This window comes from Lithobates pipiens, unplaced genomic scaffold (genome assembly GCF_037356315.1).
Source record: "Lithobates pipiens isolate NorthernLeopardFrog02 unplaced genomic scaffold, aLitPip1_a1.2 Scaffold_3, whole genome shotgun sequence".
NCBI lineage: Eukaryota > Metazoa > Chordata > Amphibia > Anura > Ranidae > Lithobates > Lithobates pipiens.
In genome coordinates this window covers 253,449,382-253,469,381 of record NW_027507790.1, presented here as the reverse complement: position 1 = coordinate 253,469,381, position 20,000 = coordinate 253,449,382, and the positions used below count along the sequence as shown (strand labels likewise).

The 20,000-nt window shown below is 45.8% G+C and overlaps 1 protein-coding gene across 1 annotated transcript in view; it reads left to right on the top strand.

The window, feature by feature from the left end:
- Window positions 1–20,000, top strand: part of DYM (dymeclin) — a gene marked incomplete in the record, with an annotated part of 586,856 nt that overhangs the window by 496,984 nt on the left and 69,872 nt on the right. Inside the window, 1 exon segment of the mRNA XM_077463046.1 lies at window position 1. This exon segment is cut by the window's left edge and continues 182 nt beyond it. Within this exon segment, the coding sequence (XP_077319172.1) occupies window position 1 (1 nt within the window).

Sequence of the window (20,000 nt, the reverse complement as noted above, 5' to 3'; positions counted from 1 at the left end):
GGTAAGTAGATAGAAGGTTCCCATTGCGATCTATGTGGTAGATGTCTGACGGCTTATGTTGAGATGGTCCTCCTTTACCGCATCCTCTGTTCGAACAGTTAATCACCTGATAATTGCCTTTTCTTTTTTTTTTATTATTATTATTATTAATAAGCATTATTTGTATATGCTTTAAAAGGAATCGCTCTCTTTGCCCCCTCAGGCTTTCTTAACTTCCAAACCCCAACTCACTTATAGTCACTTTCTCCCATGCTTCCCCGGTGCCCTATTTGTCTCTCATTTTCTTTTAAGAAATTAAAAATTCACAGGATAAAAATTTAACTTCAGCTCCATGTTTATTTTATTGTATTTATTTTATGTTTATTTTATTTTAAATAAAAGCCCTTTGCACATACCTCAAATCCTGCACTCTTTTGACCTTTCCTCTTAAAGCTGGTTATACATGGGTCAGGTTTTTTTTTTTTTGCTCCCCCTGCAGGCTGAATGTAAAAAAAAAAAGTGAATCGGTTCACCCATCTACACAGTGGGGAAATCCTTCCTGCTGTTCACTATTGTATTCTGACAGGGGAGGAGATTCCTCCCCTGTCAGAATACACAAATCAGCCCTGCAGCTGCTGATCCAAGCGTATTTAATCCAACAGGACAATTGAGCAGTAGATTGACTTCTGTTTAACTGCAGTGGCCACACATGGATCAAAATTGGGCTAGTCCCTTCGGAACTGAATTTTGATCTGGCAGTGCAGCACTTATGTAATGATGTGTGAGCACAATGCTGTTCAGAAATCCGAAATCCGAAAAGCTCAGGCCCTCATGATAATGCACCCTCTGTCTACGATGGCCTGGGTTCACAGGACGTAGATAAGGGGGCACTGGGTGTCATTCAACCCAGAAGAGGATTGGGACTGGATTTCCCAGCAGTGAGTCCACAGTGAATCGCCTCCTGGAGACTATTGCAGTCTGAGCATTCCTGTTTTATTTTTTAACATGCTACTTATCCTTTTTATAAGCTCCCTATTTTCAAAATTAAAAGCAAAGTGGTGTGTAGGTTTAGGAATAAAAATAACAAAACCACAAAGTTGTCTTTTTAGACTTGTGTTTTCTTGTTTTAAAGCACATCTCTGCTCTAAAATAAAGTTACTTGTTTCAAAATGCAAAAGCTATGTGATCTGAGAAAGGAAAATGTACATATTGAATCCGGGTTGGTTCCAGTGTCCAGTCACATGACTAATGCCTTGGTACTGGTCTTGTGGTCTCCACCAGAACGGTCCTTGGGCTTGTTTGTCAGTACAGTGCTCAGTCAGTGAAACCTGAGAGAGGTTATACTTTTAGGCAGGGACCTCCAAACATTGCAATTTACTGTCCTTTAGACTTTAGGGGTACCGGACTGTGGCTAGCGTGAGTAAGAAATGCCCTGGCACCAATAGTAGTAAACAACGCTCCCACTGGTATCGTGGAAGAAATAGTGCCCCATCTTTGGGGTTAGTGGGACAAATGGTGCCCCATCATTGGTGTCAGTGGAATTAATAATGCCTCATTATGATGTGAGTAGGAGTAATAATGCCTTATTGTTTGTGTCAGTGGAAGGATTGGTGTCCTATCTTTGTTGTCAGTAGGAGGAATAGTGCCTCCTCATGGTGTGAGTAGGAGTAATACTGCCTTATTATTGGTGTCAGTGGAAGGAATGGTGCCCTATTGTTGGTGTCAGTAGGAGGAATAGTATCATTGGTGTCAGTGGGAGGAATAGTACCGCATCATTGGTGTCAGTGGGAGGAATAGTACCCCATCATAGACATCAGTGGGAGGAAGAGTACCCCATCATAAGCATCAGTGGGAGGAATAGTACCCCATCAGTGGGAGGAAGAGTACCCCGTCATAAGCATCAGTGGGAGGAATAGTACCCCATCGTTGGTGTCAGTGGGAGAAATAGTAACCCATTGTTGGTGTCAGTGGGAGAAAACGTACCCCATTGTTGGTGTCAGTGGGAGAAATAGTACCCCATTCTTGGTGTCAGTGGGAGGAATAGTATCCCATTTTTGTTGTCAGTGGGAGGAATAGTACCCCATTGTTGGTGTGAGTGAGAGGAATAGTATCCCATTCTTGGTGTCAGTGTGGGGAATGGTGTCCCATCATTGGTGTCAGTGGGAGGAATAATTCCCCATTGCTGGTGGCAGTTGGAGGAATAGTGCATTGTATCAGTGGGTTGAATAGTGCACAAAGGGCCGAATAAAGGCAAGCAAAGGGTTAGAACTGCCGTTTGTGCGCTGTTTTTAAGGGGGAAAAAAGTAAGTTTTGACTACAGGTACAATATAATCTTGGTCCTCCAGGATCCCCTGGCAAGGACCACTGGACCAATGTTTTGACATTGGTCACAAGGCATTTTGCTGGAAGGACTAACAATTAAGAATTAATTAAGAATTAAACAAGTGGGTTTTTAGCTTTCTCAATAACATTTCCTTATTTTGCTTATTAGAAAGGTTAATTCTAACATTGAGCAGGTTGTCGAATGACCCTACCACCTGGTGACCAGACAACCAAGGTGAGCTGTCCACTAAATGGCACAACAGGAGTGTGGCACGCATCTAATGCCAAGAAAACTGGGCATAAACTTGCTTCACAGTTCATTCATTTGACCCTTAAGATGAAACTGCTAACACTAAGTGGCTGCAGATGGGCAAAGATTTTGGCAAGAACAATTGCCAGTCAGCCCATCCTGAAAATTGCTCCCAGAGAGTTTTCCCAACAAGCTAGAAAGTTTCCTTTGTGCAATAACGGGTACATCTGAGGGTTGGGAATGCTTTTTATCATCCTTTAGGGAAACTTCTAATGGCCTGTATTTCTCATATAAGTAAACATATACCACTGCCATCAGGGATACTGGCCAAGATCTATGTTAGAACTGCTGCGAGACTAATTTTACCCAGCTGGCGCCACACCATTCAGTGTAGAACAAAAGTCTACACAGTGACATTCAAACACCAGGGAATTTATTTTATTTATTCATTATTGGTACTTATAAAGCACCGTCAATTTACTCAGCCCTTTACATACAGTATATATTGTACATTCATATTCGTCCTCAAGGATCTTACAATCTAAGGTCCCTAACTCACATTCATACACATAGTAGGACCAACTTATCCAGGAGCCAATTAACCTACCATTATGTCTTTGGAGTGTAGGAGGAAACCAGAGTACCCGGATGACCCTAGTGCTGCTAGGCGGACGTGCTAACCACTTAGCCACTGCACCGCTTGAATTACTAGCACAAGTAGTACTAAGGTGCCATTTTTTTTTTTTTAACTTTCCATCTATCAAATCTTCTGCCCTTGTTTTTTTAACTATGTGTTAACTTTGGATAGTAAAACATTTTTTTTTTCTTCCAGTCAATACCCTATACAGCCCACGTCCTGTTTCTTGTCTGGGGAAAATGCCTAGGCTTATGACACCATGCACATCATTCTCCCTCACGCTTGTGAGAGTTTGCCAGGAAGGGAGGGAGGGTGAGTCATAAGAGGGCCAATGAGAGCTGCAGAGATGGAGGTGTGCCTCTGTGTAAATCCAGGAAGTGAACAGGCAGCAGCTTCAGCTGCCCACAGTTAAAATGGCTGCAGCCAGGCTCAGTGGAGGGAGAGTTCTGCAGCATATTTGGCAAGCACAGAATCACAGTATATATAAAATAATATGCAAAGTGGTTGGAGGGAAGCTTCAGAATGGCAAAGATGTTTTTATTACAAATTATATGAGCAGACTGCAGTTCCTCTTTAAAGTGTTTGTAAAGGTTTTTTTTTTGTTTTTATAAAAATAACAAACATTTTATACTTACCTGCTCTGTGCAAGGGTTTTGCACAGAGCAACCCCTAGCCGCTTCTATTCTGGGGTTCCCCGCCGGAGCTCCTTGCTGCTCCGCTTCATTGGGTGCCCCCACGGAAAGCTGCTTTCCATGGAGGCACCTGTGCAGGCTCGCTCCTGAATACTGCTGCTGCGTCCATTGACACAGACAGCAGCAGGAGCCAATGGCCCATGCTGCTATCAATCTGTCCAATGAGGTGAGCAACAGTGTCTGGAGCCGCTGGACTTGTGCACATCTCTGGATCGAAAATCGAGCTTGGGTAAATAAAAGGTGGGGGGCGGGGGTTCTAGGGGGCAGCTGCAGTACTGAAGATTTTTATCCTTAATTCATAGAATGAATTAAGTTGAAAAATCTTGAGACTTTACAACCACTTTAATGTGTTTCACAATGTAGTGTTTATCAGAAGACTCCGGGTGATCTTTTGTTCTTGGCCTGATCACCACAGGTCATGTGCGATGATCTGTAGGCACATGCGGGCATGGAAATGGGTCAGCAATTCAAACTGCAGCAGATGCATGCATGAAACGGGATGTTACCTTGCCTCCTGATTAACCAGTTGCCGACCGCCGCACGCCGATGTACGTCGGCAGAATGGCACGGGCAGGCATAAGGACTTACATGTACGTCCCTTGCCTCCCGCGGGTCGGGGGCCCGATCGGGCCCCTGCCCGGTGCCTGCGTCGGTCGGTTTTAGTCCGGGAGCGATCCGGGACGAGGGGGCGGCCATTCATTCATGGCCACCCCCTCGCGATCGCTCCCGACGAATAGAAATCCCCCGTGACATCACTTCCTCTCCTGTAATGTAAACACAGGAGAGGAAGTGATGTATTCTCTCCTCCGTGTCGGTATTTTTCGTTCCGACACGGAGGAGAGCGGATCGGTGAGTTGCACCAACACTCTACACACACAGTAGAACATGCCAGGCACACTCACACCCCCCCCTTTACCCCCCGATCACCCCCCCAATTACCCCTGCCCCCCAGTCACAGTGACACCAATGTCATTTTTTTTTTTTTTTGCATTGGTGTCATTTGTGACTGTAATAACTGTTAGGGCAGTTAGAGTTAGCCCCCTTTAGTTCTAATGTACCCCCCTAACCCCCCCAATAAAGGTTTAACCCCGTGATCACCCCCCGTCTCCAGTGTCACTAAGGCTGGGTTCACATTGCAGCAGTTTATGAGAACGAATGTGATTCGCACCGCACTGCAGTGCAAATCACATCCGATCTCTGTGCGATTCGAGTTCAGCCATTCGCCGCACCCGCCGCAAATTCGCACGGGACCCTTTTTTTGGCCCGCAGCAGAATCGGATCGCATGGGTGTTCACACCATGCGATCCGAGTTTGCAGATCGCACTGCGATATGCGAACTGATCTGGGGGTGTCAGTAACATTTCACTGACACTCCCAGCAGTTCGCATAGGGCAGTGTGAACTGCCGCCGGGAGGCATGCGATGAGGGAACCCGCCGCAGATTCGCGGCGTTTCCGCATCGCTCCAGTGTGAACCCAGCCTAATAAGCGATCATTTTTCTGATCGCCGTATTAGTGTCACAGGTGACGCTAGTTAGGCAGGTAGGTATTTAGGTTCGCCGCAGCTTTTTATAGCGCCAGGGACCCCCATATACTACCGCATAAAGCCCCCTGATTGCCCCCTAGTTAACCCTTTCACCAGTGATCACCATATAACTGTTACAGGTGACGCTGGTTGGTTAGTTATTTTTTTATAGTTTCAGGGCACCCGCCATTTATTACCTAATAAAGGTTTAACCCCCTGATCACCCGGCGGGTGTCATTTGTGACTAATAACTGTTAGGGCAGTTAGGGTTAGCCCCCTTTAGTTCTAAGGTACCCCCCTAACCCCCCCAATAAAGGTTTAACCCCGTGATCACCCCCCGTCGCCAGTGTCACTAAGGCTGGGTTCACATTGCAGCGGTTTATGAGAACGGATGTGATTCGCACCGCACTGCAGTGCAAATCACATCCGATCTCTGTGCGATTCGAGTTCAGCCATTCGCCGCACCTGCCGCAAATTCGCACGGGACCCTTTTTTTGGCCCGCAGCAGAATCGGATCGCATGGGTGTTCACACCATGCGATCCGAGTTTGCAGATCGCACTGCGATATGCGAACTGATCTGGGGGTGTCAGTAACATTTCACTGACACTCCCAGCAGTTCGCATAGGGCAGTGTGAACTGCCGCCGGGAGGCATGCGATGCGGGAACCCGCCGCGCATTCGTGGCGTTCCCGCATCGCTCCAGTGTGAACCCAGCCTAATAAGCGATCGTTTTTCTGATCGCTGTATTAGTGTCACAGGTGACGCTAGTTAGGCAGGTAGGTATTTAGGTTCGCCGCAGCTTTTTATAGCACCAGGGACCCCCATATACTACCGCATAAAGCCCCCTGATTGCCCCCTAGTTAACCCTTTCACCAGTGATCACCATATAACTGTTACAGGTGACGCTGGTTGGTTAGTTATTTTTTTATAGTTTCAGGGCACCCGCCATTTATTACCTAGTCTCACTAGTGTACCCCTAAATTTAGGGGTGTCTACTTTCCAAAATGGGGTCATTTGGGGGGGGTTTGTGCCATCTTGGCATTTTATGGCCTTCAAAACTGTAACGCCCTTAGAAAGCCTGAAGGCGGTGCTTGGTTTTCGGGGCCCCGTACGCGGCTAGGCTCCCAAAAAGTCCCACATATGTGGTATCCCCGTACTCAGGAGAAGCAGCAGAATTTATTTTGGGGTGTCATTTCACATATGCCCATGGCATGCGTGAGCAATATATCATTTAGTGACAACTTTGTGAAAAAAAAAAAAAAAAAAAAAGTTTGTAATTTTCCCGCAACTTGTGGCAAAATATAAAATATTCCATGGACTCAACATGCCTCTCAGCAAATAGCTTGGGGTGTCTACTTTCTAAAATGGGGTCATTTGTGGGGGTTTTGTGCCATCTTGGCATTTTATGGCCTTCAAAACTGTAATAGGTAGTGAGAAGTGAACTCAAAAATTTACGCCCTTAGAAAGCCTGAAGGCGGTGCTTGGTTTTCGGGGCCCCGTACGCGGCTAGGCTCCCAAAAAGTCCCACATATGTGGTATCCCCGTGCTCAGGAGAAGCAGAAGAATTTATTTTGGGGTGTCATTTCACATATGCCCATGGCATGCATGAGCAATATATCATTTAGTGACAACTTTGTGAAAAAAAAAAAAAAAAAAAAAGTTTGTAATTTTCCCGCAACTTGTGGCAAAATATAAAATATTTCATGAACTCAACATGCCTCTCAGCAAATAGCTTGGGGTGTCTACTTTCTAAAATGGGGTCATTTGTGGGGGTTTTGTGCCATCTTGGCATTTTATGGCCTTCAAAACTGTAATAGGTAGTGAGAAGTGAACTCAAAAATTTACGCCCTTAGAAAGCCTGAAGGCGGTGCTTGGTTTTCGGGGCCCCGTACGCGGCTAGGCTCCCAAAAAGTCCCACATATGTGGTATCCCCGTACTCAGGAGAAGCAGCAGAATTTATTTTGGGGTGTCATTTCACATACGCCCATAGCATGTGTGAGCAATATATCATTTAGTGACAACTTTGTGTAAAAAAAAAAAATAATTTTTTTTTGTCATTATTCAATCGCTTGAGGCAAAAAAATAAAATATTCAATGGGCTCAACATGCCTCTTATCAATTTCCTTAGGGGGTCTACTTTCCAAAATGGGGTCATTTGGGGGGGTTTTGTACTGCCCTGCCATTTTAGCACCTCAAGAAATGAGATAGGCAGTCGTAAACTAAAAGCTGCGTAAATTCCAGAAAACGTACCTTAGTTTGTAGATGTGACAACTTTTGCGCAAACCAATAAATATACAATTATTGACTTTTTTTTTACCAAAGACATGTGGCTGAATACATTTTGGCCTAAATGTATGACTAAAATTGAGTTTATTGGATTTTTCTAATAACAAAAAGTAGAAAATATCATTTTTTTTCAAAATTTGCGGTCTTTTTACGTTTATATCGCAAAAAATAAAAATCGCAGAGGCAATCAAATACCATCAAAAGAAAGCTCTATTTGTGGGAAGAAAAGGACGCAAATTTTGTTTGGGTACAACATTGCATGACCGCGCAATTACCAGTTAAAGCAGCGCAGTGCCGAATTGTAAAAAGACCTCTGGTCATTTACCAGCAAAATGGTCCGGTCTGAAAGTGGTTAAGATGAGCCCTGTCACTTCACTCAGAATCAGTTTGAGAAATTTGGCTAAATGGTCCTGTAAAACTTTGCAGGTATGGGGCCTCTTCTGGGCAAATTATGGAAAGCAATTCCCATTGAATCCATTGCCTTCTTTTCTTTAAACTAAAGCACTAACCTTGAATGGAAAAATGAGTGAAAGGAAAGTGAGTAAACATTTGTGTTATTTTTGTGAAATGCCGTATTCAAGGAGTGTTGCTGGCCGCATTCACAGGACTATAGTAGACTTATGCCAATAGGATCATAAACCTGGCAACCCTTCTGTAGCCTGACCTCCCAGCAGATGTTTCCTAGGTTAGAAACCGACTTGGCATGTCAGTGGTTTTGGGAGATGTGTCCTAAAATAGTTAGTTTATGTCAATCATATATTAAAAGGGTTTTCCAAGGTATAAATCTAAAGCAAGGAACATAAACCAGCTAATTTGTAGTGTGTTGCCTGCTATGATTTTCAACAATGACGGCTGTGGACGATGTTGGCTATGGCGGATACCAGTTCTTGTCTTTTCTTACCTCTTCTAGTTATGTGCATGGAACTTTTTGCATGCTTGCAGCTGGGTTGAGATAATGCAGACAGCTTCTGTAGTGCAGTGTAAAGAGGGGTGTCCTTGGAATTAGGCTGTGCTGTTGTTATGTTATCTCATACGCCAGCTGCCATACTTTAGTTATATCTAGGCACTGCTTGTTTCTACTACTTGCTGTAGCTGTAGTTGGCGTATTCATCCACACAGTAGTCCTTGTCGGCCATCCAAATTTTAAGCCCTGAAGAAATGGGGTCTCCAAGAAGCGAGTTGGCGATTTTCTGTGTTTTACGTTGATCAGTTTTGCACTACTCCATCTCTTGAGTACTTTTTTTCCTCCCCCCCCCCCCCCCCCCCCCCCCCCCGTTGCTTCTGCATTAATATACATATGATCTAAGACAACTTTACTTACTTTTACTTTTGGTAGATATATTTTATCCAGGACAACCAGGTCCCTTTCTGGGAGCCATTTAACCTGAACTCCAGGCACATAAACTTTCAGAAAATATCTTCAATATAGCTTGAAAGGATATAAGTCCATTTTGTGTCCACCAAATGCCTTTGCAAGCCCAGGTATTGGCTTAATTCCATGTGGTCATCTCCCAAGAATTGAGACACTCAAGACAGATCCCTATAGATTCCTATGGGTAGCAACAGCACAGTGGTGGCCAGCACATTGAAGACACAAATAAACACCACATGCAATGGGCATTATTGCTAGGTAGGAGCATAGGCTAGGACCCTATGACTAAGTCCGGCTGAGTGGGGCTAAATGCATCAGGGTGTATGGTTTGGTGGAGATATGTAGGTTGAGGCCTCTCTTTATCATTTATTCACCTGGGCTTGTTGGGAGTAGGGCAATCCTTTCCTCTATATAAGGTCTTATGTCACACCGGACATTATAAAAAAAAACACCAGTAGCGTTCGCTGTAGAATGAATTTTGCAGTAGCATTTTTTTTTAGCTTTACCTTTTTTTTTTTTTTTTTTTAGCAACACTATACTCCCAGAAAAGCTTATGACACACTGATAAATGCCAAATAGCATTGTTTTTCTGCGTTTTTAAGCTTTTATCAGAGTTAAAGCATTTTTTTACAGCTGAAAAACTCCTCTTAAGACTCGCTAGTTCTGGGGGGCGGGGGTTCCCAGACAGAAAAAAAAGCCCTGTCAAAAAAATGTTGATAACAGCCTATGTGTGTGGGCACATAGGATAACATGCTGGCAAGTTTATTGGCTGCAGAAAAAAACAGCTGAAGCCAAAAACAGCATCTGTAAAAATGTCCAGTGTGCATGAGGCCCTAAAACAAGAATTAGATTTCTTGATGGTCCAATATTGTTCTTCAAAGCTACTTTGTTGCTGAAATAGAACTGTACGGTAAAGGGTCCCTGGCAAAGAAGACATTAAATACTTGCCTCACCTGCTATACCGGGCCACCATCTCCTGCACAATTTCACACTTTTGGAAGCATAGATTTCCCTGTCCCCCCCCCCCCCCCCCCCACTGCATTCTTTGGTCCCCCACAAAATGCCTACATCACTAAAAGACACAACTTCCAGAAGTGTCGGAACCTTACAGGTTTCTCCTCCCTACTAGAGAGAGCAACGTAGCAGAAGGGGGAGTATTCCATCTTTTCTTTGCAGAGAGCCCTTTCTTATACAATTCCATTTTAGTGACTGAGCCACTTTAAATGGAATCCATATCAGATCCTCGCCATCACTGTATATAATAATAAAAAATCTCTGGCTGCAGCACTTCTGTGTTGCATTGCAGTATTTGGCCCACCACATGCTGTTTATTCAGCCCGAATGTATATAATATGCCTTTCAATCTGAAAAACGAACATAAAGCAACCTATGTTCTGATTGAAGATCTCTGTGAATATGCCCTCATAATACATAAAAAAAAGGGAGAACGGCCAGTAAAACAAACCCCTTGTTATTCAGATTCCTTGTTGGGAAGTAAAGGAAAGTTTATGTCCTTGGGTTTATGTTTGCCATCAAGCCAAATAAATCCAGACAGGCCTGTGAGGCCGCCGTATCGTGCGAGCAGTTGTGGCTTTGTGGGGGATATTCCTTACTCGGCTCTCCTTTGAACTGGATCTAGGGAGTATCTTGAGGTCCATCAGAGACGAGCAGCAGGAAGGCAAACATGCTGGAAGATAGTCCATGTCTCTGGTGTGTGATGTGTCTAACTACTACAGTTGTCGTCTCTGTTCTGCTTCTCCCTTTCCTGTGCTTGTTTTTCTCTTTGAAGGAAAATTATATTGAGGTTTCCATGTCTAAGTGGCATATATCTTCTTGTTGTTGCTCCAGATTTTTATAAAACTTCAGCCTGTGCATGAAGCAAGAACCCAGGTATTCTGCCGTTGCATCCAATGAGAGTCTATGGTGATTGCATACAGTTGTTAGCTGGCTAGTCTACCATTGCAGACATTGAGGCCGCGTACACATGCGGGGACTGTTCGCTGAAACTTTGTTCGTCAAACAGTTGCCGCAACAGTCCGCTCAAAATTTGCATGAGCGGACTTGGCCACACACGGCACTTTTTGAGCGGACTGTTTCAGCGAACTGTTTGCCAAACAGTTCGCTCAACTTTTGAAATGAACGGACTCGCCCACGTAAGGCGGAGGCAAGTTCGCCCATTTCGAGCGCGTGTACAGGTAGGCGGGGCCCGCGAAGGAGACGTCGCGGGCACCGCCGCCTGGAATGGACTTAAAGGGACACCCAACGCCGAAAAAAAACGGCGTGGGGGTTCCCCCAAAGTCCACAACAGACCCTTGTCCGATCACGCTACCCGGCCGGCCAGGAAAGGGGGGGCGAGCGAGCGCGCCCCCCCCCTGAGCCGTACCAGGCCGCGTGCCCTCAACATGGGGGGTGCCTTGGGGAAGGGGGGGCCGCGCGGCCCCCCCACCCCAAAGCACCTTGTCCCCATGTTGATGAGGACAAGGGCCTCTTCCCGACAACCCTGGCCGTTGGTTGTCGGGGTCTGCGGGCGGGGGGCTTATCGGAATCCGGGAGCCCCCTTTAAGAAGGGGGCCCCCGGATACCGGCCCCCCACCCTATGTGAATGAGTATGGGGTACAATGTACCCCTACCCATTCACCTGTAAAATAAAAGTACCCAAAAAAAAAACACAACACACGAGAAAAAATATTTTATTGCACAGCTCCGGGGGTCTTCCGTCTTCGGGGGTCTTCTCGCCGGACTCCTCCGCTATCTTCGTGTAGCTCTTTTGCTAGCGGAGGAGTCCGGCTTTCTTCCTCCCCGCCGCCGGCCTCTTCTCCCGACTTCGGGGGTCTTGTCCCCCTCTTCGGTTCTTCTGCCGGGCCACCGCGCCTTCTTGTAGCTCTTTTGCAGGCGGTGGCCCGGTCTTCTGTCGCCGCCGCCTTCCGTTCTTCTGCCGGGCCACCGCGCCTTCTTATAGCTCTTTTGCAGGCGGTGGCCCGGTCTTCTGTCGCCGTCGCCGCCGCCTTCCGTTCTTCTTCTTCTTCTTGTTCTTCTTCTTCTTCTCCAGGAGATGTTGACACGACGCTCTCTCCGGCCGGAATGCCAGAGCCGCCCTGCGCTGCCACTTATATAGTGACAATGGGGCGGTGTCACATGGTATATGTCACATGGGTTGGTCACATGGGTTGATGTCACATGGGGACTATGACATCGTAAGGGGGCGGGGTCACCATGTGACATCAACCCATGTGACCAACCCATGTGACATATACCATGTGACACCGCCCCATTGTCACTATATAAGTGGCAGCGCAGGGCGGCTCTGGCATTCCGGCCGGAGAGAGCGTCGTGTCAACATCTCCTGGAGAAGAAGAAGAAGAACAAGAAGAAGAAGAAGAACGGAAGGCGGCGACGGCGACAGCCGCGACAGAAGACCGGGCCACAGCCTGCAAAAGAGCTATAAGAAGGCGCGGTGGCCCGGCAGAAGAACGGAAGGCGGCGGCGACAGAAGACCGGGCCACCGCCTGCAAAAGAGCTACAAGAAGGCGCGGTGGCCCGGCAGAAGAACCGAAGAGGGGGACAAGACCCCCCGAAGTCGGGAGAAGAGGCCGGCGGCGGGGAGGAAGAAAGCCGGACTCCTCCGCTAGCAAAAGAGCTACACGAAGATAGCGGAGGAGTCCGGCGAGAAGACCCCCGAAGACGGAAGACCCCCGGAGCTGTAAAATATTTTTTCTCGTGTGTTGTGTTTTTTTTTTGGGTACTTTTATTTTACAGGTGAATGGGTAGGGGTACATTGTACCCCATACTCATTCACATAGGGTGGGGGGCCGGTATCCGGGGGCCCCCTTCTTAAAGGGGGCTCCCGGATTCCGATAAGCCCCCCCGCCCGCAGACCCCGACAACCAACGGCCAGGGTTGTCGGGAAGAGGCCCTTGTCCTCATCAACATGGGGACAAGGTGCTTTGGGGTGGGGGGGCCGCGCGGCCCCCCCTTCCCCAAGGCACCCCCCATGTTGAGGGCACGCGGCCTGGTACGGCTCAGGAGGGGGGGCGCGCTCGCTCGCCCCCCTTTCCTGGCCGGCTGGGTAGCGTGCTCGGACAAGGGTCTGTTGTGGACTTTGGGGGGACCCCCACGCCGATTTTTTTCGGCGTTGGGGTTCCCCTTTAAGTCCATTCCAGGCGGCGGAGCCCGCGACGTCTACCTTCACACGCGCTCGAAATGAGCAGACTTTCCTCCGAGCGGGAACAGTTTGCTCATTTCGAAAGTAGCCTACACACGGGCGGACTGTTCGCTCAAACCAAGTTTCAGCGGACAGTTTTTCGGAATTTCCGAAAGACTTTGTCCGTCAAACTGTCCGCTGAAACTGTCCGCTGAAAGCCCACACACGGGCGGACTGTCCGCTGAAACACTGTTCAGTGGACAAAGTTGGGCGAACAGTCCGCCCGTGTGTACGCGGCCTGAGAGCTTGGCGTGTGTGCCACTGTATGCTGTTGAAACTACATTGAGGGAAAAAAGTATTTGATCCCCTGCTGATTTTGTACGTTTGCCCGCTGACAAAGAAATGATCAGTCTATAATTTTAATGGTAGGTTTATTTTAACAAGAGAAAGAGAGAGACAGAATAACAACAAAATATATCCAGAAAAACGCATTTCAAAAAGGTTATAAATTGATTTGCATTTTAATGAATGAAATAAGTATTTGATCCCCTATCAATCAGCAGGATTGATCTCTTAAAGGGAGTGCTCCTAATCTCAGCTTGTTACCTCTATACAAGACGCCTGTCCACAGAAGTAATCCGATTCCAATCTCTCCACCATGTCCAAGACCAAAGAGCTGTCCAAGGATGTCAGGGACAAGATTGTAGACCTACTGAAGGCTAGAATGGGCTACAAGAACATCGCTAAGCAGCTTGGTGAGAGGGTGGCAGCAGTTGGTGCAATTATTCTCACATGGAAGAAACACAAAATAATGGTCAATCTCCCTCGGTCTGGTGCTCCGTGCAGGATATCACCTGGTGGAGTTTCAATGATTATGAGAACGGTGAGGAATCAGCCCAGAACTACATGGGAGAATCTTGCCAATGGGTCTCAAGGCAGCTGGGACCATATTCACCAAGAAAACAATCGGTAACACACTACACTGTGAAGGACTGAAATCCTACAGCACCCGCAAGGTCCCCTGCTCAGGAAAGCACATGTACAGCACCAACTGAAGTTTGCTAATGAACATCTAAATGATTCAGAGAACTGGGTGAAAGTGTTGTGGCCAGATGAGACCAAAATCAAGGTTTTTGGCATCAACTCAATTCGCTGTGTTTGGAGGGAGGAGGAATTCTGCCTATGACCCGAAGAACACCATCAAACATGGAGGTGGAAACATTATGCTTTGGAAGTGTTTTTCTGTTTAGGGGAAAGGACACAAAGGCTACAATGGACGGGGCCATGTACTGTCAAATTTTGGGTGAGAACTGCTTCCCTCAGCCAGGCAATTGGAAATGGGTCGTGGATAGGTATTCCAGCATGACATTGACCCAAAAACACATGCCAAGGCAACAAAGGAGTGGTTCAAGAAGAAGCACATTAAGGTCCTGGAGTGGTTTAGCACGTTTCCAGACCTTAATCCCATAGAAAATATGTGGAGGGAGGTGAAAGTTCGAGTTACCAAACGTCAGCCACAAAAACCTTAATGACTTGGAGAGGATCTGCAAAGAGGAGTGGGACAAAATCCCTCCCGAGATGTGTGAAAACGTGGTGGCCAACTACAAGAAACGTCTGACCTCTGTGATTGCCAACAAGGTTTTGCCACAAACTGCAAAGTCATGTTTTGCAAAGGGGTCATATACTTATTTCACTCATTAAAATGCAAATCAATTTATAACTTTTTTGAAATGCGTTTTTCTGGATATTGTTTTTCTGTCTCTCATTAAAATTATAGACTGTTAGTTTTCTTTTTCAGTGGGCAAACGTACAAAATTGGCAGGGGGGTCAAATACTTTTTCCATCACTGTAGATGAGCTTTGTATTGCAACAAATAAGAGTGTAATTTGTGTAATATCATATCCAGTAGGACTGTTAATTTGACAATGGGGGTTATTTACGAAAGGCAAATCCACTTTGTACTGCAAGTGCAGTCACTCTAACTCTAAGGGGTAGATCTGAAATGAGGGGAAGCTCTGCTGATTTTATCATCCAATCATGTGCAAGCCAAAATGCTGTTTTTTATTTTCCTTGCATGTCCCCTTCGGATCTACAACAACTTTACTTCCAAGTGCAGTGCAAAGTGGATTTTCCTTTAGTAAATAACCCCCAATGTATCTGACACTTCAGCATACATAATTCTCAAAGCTTTTACAGTGGGTATAGAAAAGAACCCCCCCCCCCCCCTTAAAATCAAATGTTGTTGCATTGCAACCTGAAATGAGGACAGACACCATTTTTTCCAGCTGTAACTTATAACTTCCAAGTGAAAAATATAACACCAACATATTCAGAAAAAAATAATAATAATTCAAAAACAGAATCGCCAAATTGGTGTTTTTTTTTTTTTTTTACATAGAGTCATGGTTGTCAGGCTGCCAGATTCCTAACCACCAACCTGAGTGGGAACTGTCACATTTTGGGTGCATTCACACATGCAAATGCACCTTGCTTCCGATTTTAGATGCGACAACCGAACAACTTGTAAAGTTAAGGCATTGGAGGGTCTATAGGTGGCCAAGACGTAGGTGAAAATTAATTTGTTTTTGTTAAGTTTCCCTTTAAATTGGGAGTAAATACCCTTGTATGATTTTTACCTATAGGTAAGCCTATAATAAGGCTTACCCATAGGTAGTGTAAATATCTCCTAAACGTGCACTGTTTAGGATAAATGTATTTTAGATTCAGCCGGTGACGTCACTGGCGCATGCATCTGAAGGAACGGCATGCCCGTCCAAGGGTAAGATCCTTCGTAGTGGAGGACAGTAGGACACCCGTTGCACGTTTTTGTGTTCACTCTTGATGTGTGTGCACTTTTTTTTGGCACCGGGTGGAAGTTTTTGGGTGTGCTTTGCACGCCACAGACTTTCAATAGAAAAAAAACAGCATGCCCTTTGCCATTCCTTCAGAGCCATGCCATAAACAGCGACTCGCATGCATGCGACGTCATCGCTGGCTCTCTGTCATTCATATCGCCAAAGCTTACAAACTCCGAAGGAATACCAAGTGAAGATTGAAGCGCCTTCAGTTAAGTCTTTCTGGCCAGTAACACACCTCTCCGGTGTTGGTGAGACACAACTCTGGATGAAGAAGCACAGAAGGCACAACAGATTTAGGTACACTAGATTTAGTTACACATTTTTTTCTATTTGGGAATAAGGATTTACATAAATGAACACTGATCATTTTAATCCCCCTGGCCAGTGGGTTTCTCTCATCCAATGAAAACTGATACATGCTGCTGAAGAGCTTGTCCTTTTGTTAAACAGACTTACTGGCTGGTTCACCAGATAAAAATAGAAGAATGAAATCATAAAAAAGAAAACGAATGCAGCCATCACATCTAAGAATTGGTAAGCTGCGGTATAATGTTTAGGTTTAATACCGCTTTAGGTCCAGCATGTCTCACCATTAGACAGCCACTGCACCAGCAAGCACAGTTATCACTAGGTCTTGCCACGCATTGGGCACCCACTGGCACGGGTTGTGCTTTTATGTTGAGGCAACTGCATGGTGTTGGAAAAATACATTTAAAAATGTAAAGTCACATATATATTGGGGAGGGGGGGGGGGGGTAAAATCAATTTTAATCAAACGTGTGGTGACTAACATTTGCGCTGTGTAAATATTGAGGGATCAGTAGCGCTTTAATTTGGCTCATAACCGCAGCAGACACATGAATTTCAGAAATGTTTCAGTAAGCTTTAATGTAGCACCAGTCAAAGACCACGAGTGAGGATGTTGCTATAGCATGGACCGTGTCTGCCGAGTTTGATCGTGGCGGCGGAGGAAACCCTGCCTGTCTGGATGGCCTCGTACTTCTGCTTTGAAATGTTACACGACATCCGTGGTCTGAGCGCCGCCAGGCTGTTGACGCTGCAGTTTTTCAACGAAAAATGTGAACTCCTACAAGGTGCCGTGAGAAGAGCCATTTCCCAATCCAGTATAACATGTACTGTGTGTGTTTCCCGCTTCTGAGCGCGCTCTGTACCTGTCTGATGAAGCTGCGACAGTTAATGCATCACACTTGTCAAACCCAGAGGTTTGTTTGTGTTTATCCTACATCGCGAAACAGATGTACGGAAAGGGTTACGTTCCATAAAGAGCCCGTTATTGTCAGGATGTAGTTATTTCATCTATGCAAGTCTGTTAATGAAGAACTCCAGGCAAATGGTCAAAGCAGAGTTTCTCAACCAGGGTTCCATGGAACCTTAGGGCTCCTCCAGAGGTTGCTAGGGGTTCCTTGAGCAATTGACAATCTCTGCCTCCCAGATAAGTTCCCTCTGACACCATTGATCTTTTTAGCTTTCTGTAAGGGCTCATTTACACTTGATTCGGCTTCAACATGGCTTCAGAAACACACTTTGTTAAAGTTCTCTGAACGCTAGTAAAAGCTCCTGTCACTAAATAAAATGGTTGGCTTACATTCCTGTTTACACTTTGCTTTTGCTTTGCTTTGTTCAGCTTTCCTTCAAAAATGATACCCCATGTAGCTTCAGTGGTGCTTCAAAAGCATCTTCAAAGCCTCCATAGAAGTCTATGGCAAAGCTTGCATGAAGCCCTACGGACGCCTCAGCGAGGCCCCACGGGCGCCTCAGCGAGGGCCCACGGACGCCTCAGCGAGGGCCCACGGGCGCCTCAGCGAGGGCCCACGGGCGCCTCAGCGAGGGCCCACGGGCGCCTCAGCGAGGGCCCACGGACGCCTCAGCGAGGGCCCACGGACGCCTCAGCGAGGCCTCATCGAAGCACCAAGCAAAAGCAAGGTGTAAACAGGACTGTAAGCTAAACATTCTATTTAGTGTTGGGAGCTTTGACTGGCGTTCAGAGAGTTTTAACAAAGCCTGTCCGAAGCCATGTTTTGAAGCAAGTGTAAACTAGCCCTAAGGTAGTAATTCTTCCCAAATGACCACAGGTGTAAGGAGCATTCTTTCCCACTGACCATCACACTAATGTTTAAGCCCCTTGTACACACGGTCGGAAATTTCCACAACCAAATCGGTCGGATTTGTCCGTCGGATCTTGTCCGAAACTGTTGCATACACACGGTCGGACAAAGTTGGCGAAAAAATCCGATCTTTCAGAACGTGATGACGTAATTTCGTTACGATGGGACTACATTCAGGCTAGTAGCCAATAGCTTTGATGTAGGAATTTGATCCGAGCATGCGTGCACTTGGTCCGATCAAAATTCTCTACACATGATCGGAGTATGTTCCGACCGCCCAGTTGGTCGGGAAATATTTCAACATGTTGGAAAATTGGGTCAGACGGATATTCCGACGGAATCAGTCCGATGCAGACCACACACAGTCGGATTATCCAACAACACGGTCCGATAGGAATAATTTCCGACGGATTCTCCGACCGTGTGTACAAGGGCTTAGAATTTCTCTGTGTTGAAAAGGTTGAGCAAGGCTGGGTTAAAGGGTAAAACTTTCATGGGGTGGAAAAAAAATATAGCTTATATAATTGCAACACAAGATCATATTGTATTGAATATTATTAAAAATTACCTTTCCTTTTCAATCTACAACTCTGTCATTTTCTGTAAAATCAATGCAATATGGCAACCTGGAGGCTTTCTGTACACAGATGGTATACAGAATGCCCCTCAGAAACCTAATTTCCTGCTTGTATGATTGGCTCACTGATTTTCCCAGAAGACTGCACGTCGGATTTTGGCATCCCTTGCAACAAAAATTTAATTTTTAGTGAGACACTCCCACTTCTAAAGGGATGCAGATCATGTAGCTTTCCTCATTAGATCCCTGCAGGTGCAACAGCTGACTGATAATTATAAAGACAATTTCATTCGTTTAATTGAGCACATGGACACAAACAAACATCAATTTCTGCAGAATCTTCAACAAAGTGTGTTAAAATCCTTGCAATGTACATAGATCACCCGATGGGGAATGTTTTTGTTTTTTTATCTCAACAAAGGTGGAGTTACTCTTTAAGAAGGCTGAAATAAAAATATGTTAACTGCTTTACCTGCGATGAGTTTTGTCATTTTGTCCAGCCGTTCCTCTGCTCGCCACTAAGGTCCCTATGCTCCTTTCTTGTTTGTCAGTAATGCTTCTAGGACATCTCCCTGCTCACTAAAAAGCTGGAGGCAAAGAGATGACATAGGAAGCTTTGTTTGTCATCTCTCTGGCTGTGCAGTGTGGAAACATTGTGTATAAATTATAAGACTGTACAGAATCACAAATCCTTGGCAGATAAACAGATCTTTTAAAGCTGGACTGTGCGATAAGCAAATATTGTCTAAAGATAAGAGCCATATGTATTCTTGTATCTTGTGCAGGAGCCTCCTGTACTAAAGACTGGTCACTGCTGTGCTCTCTCTCCTTGTGCAGGGTGACTGGTCTTGTCTCCGCCCCCTCCTGCAGTTTTCTGCAGGCAGCCTGTAGTGGGTGGAGCCTTTTTGGTCCCTCCCACAGCTCTGCTCTCAGCACAGACTATGTACAGCACAGCGTTGATGTCACTGCTACTTTCCAGCAATTTATGATCTGCCTCCTTTTGATTTTTCAGTCAGAGGTGTCTGGACAGGAGGGTGGTGCTGGGGCCACCCAAGTAGCAAATTATGGTTGGTTCGAAATTTGGATAGTGTATGACCAGTTTAAAGCATTGTACATGCTAAGAGAATATTGGACAAAGGATCATCCGTTTTTTTTTTTTTATTTGTTTGTTTTTGTTTTTTTGCATTCTTGCTCTCATTTCGAAAAATGAAGAGGTTTCCTCACCCGTGCTTGGTAG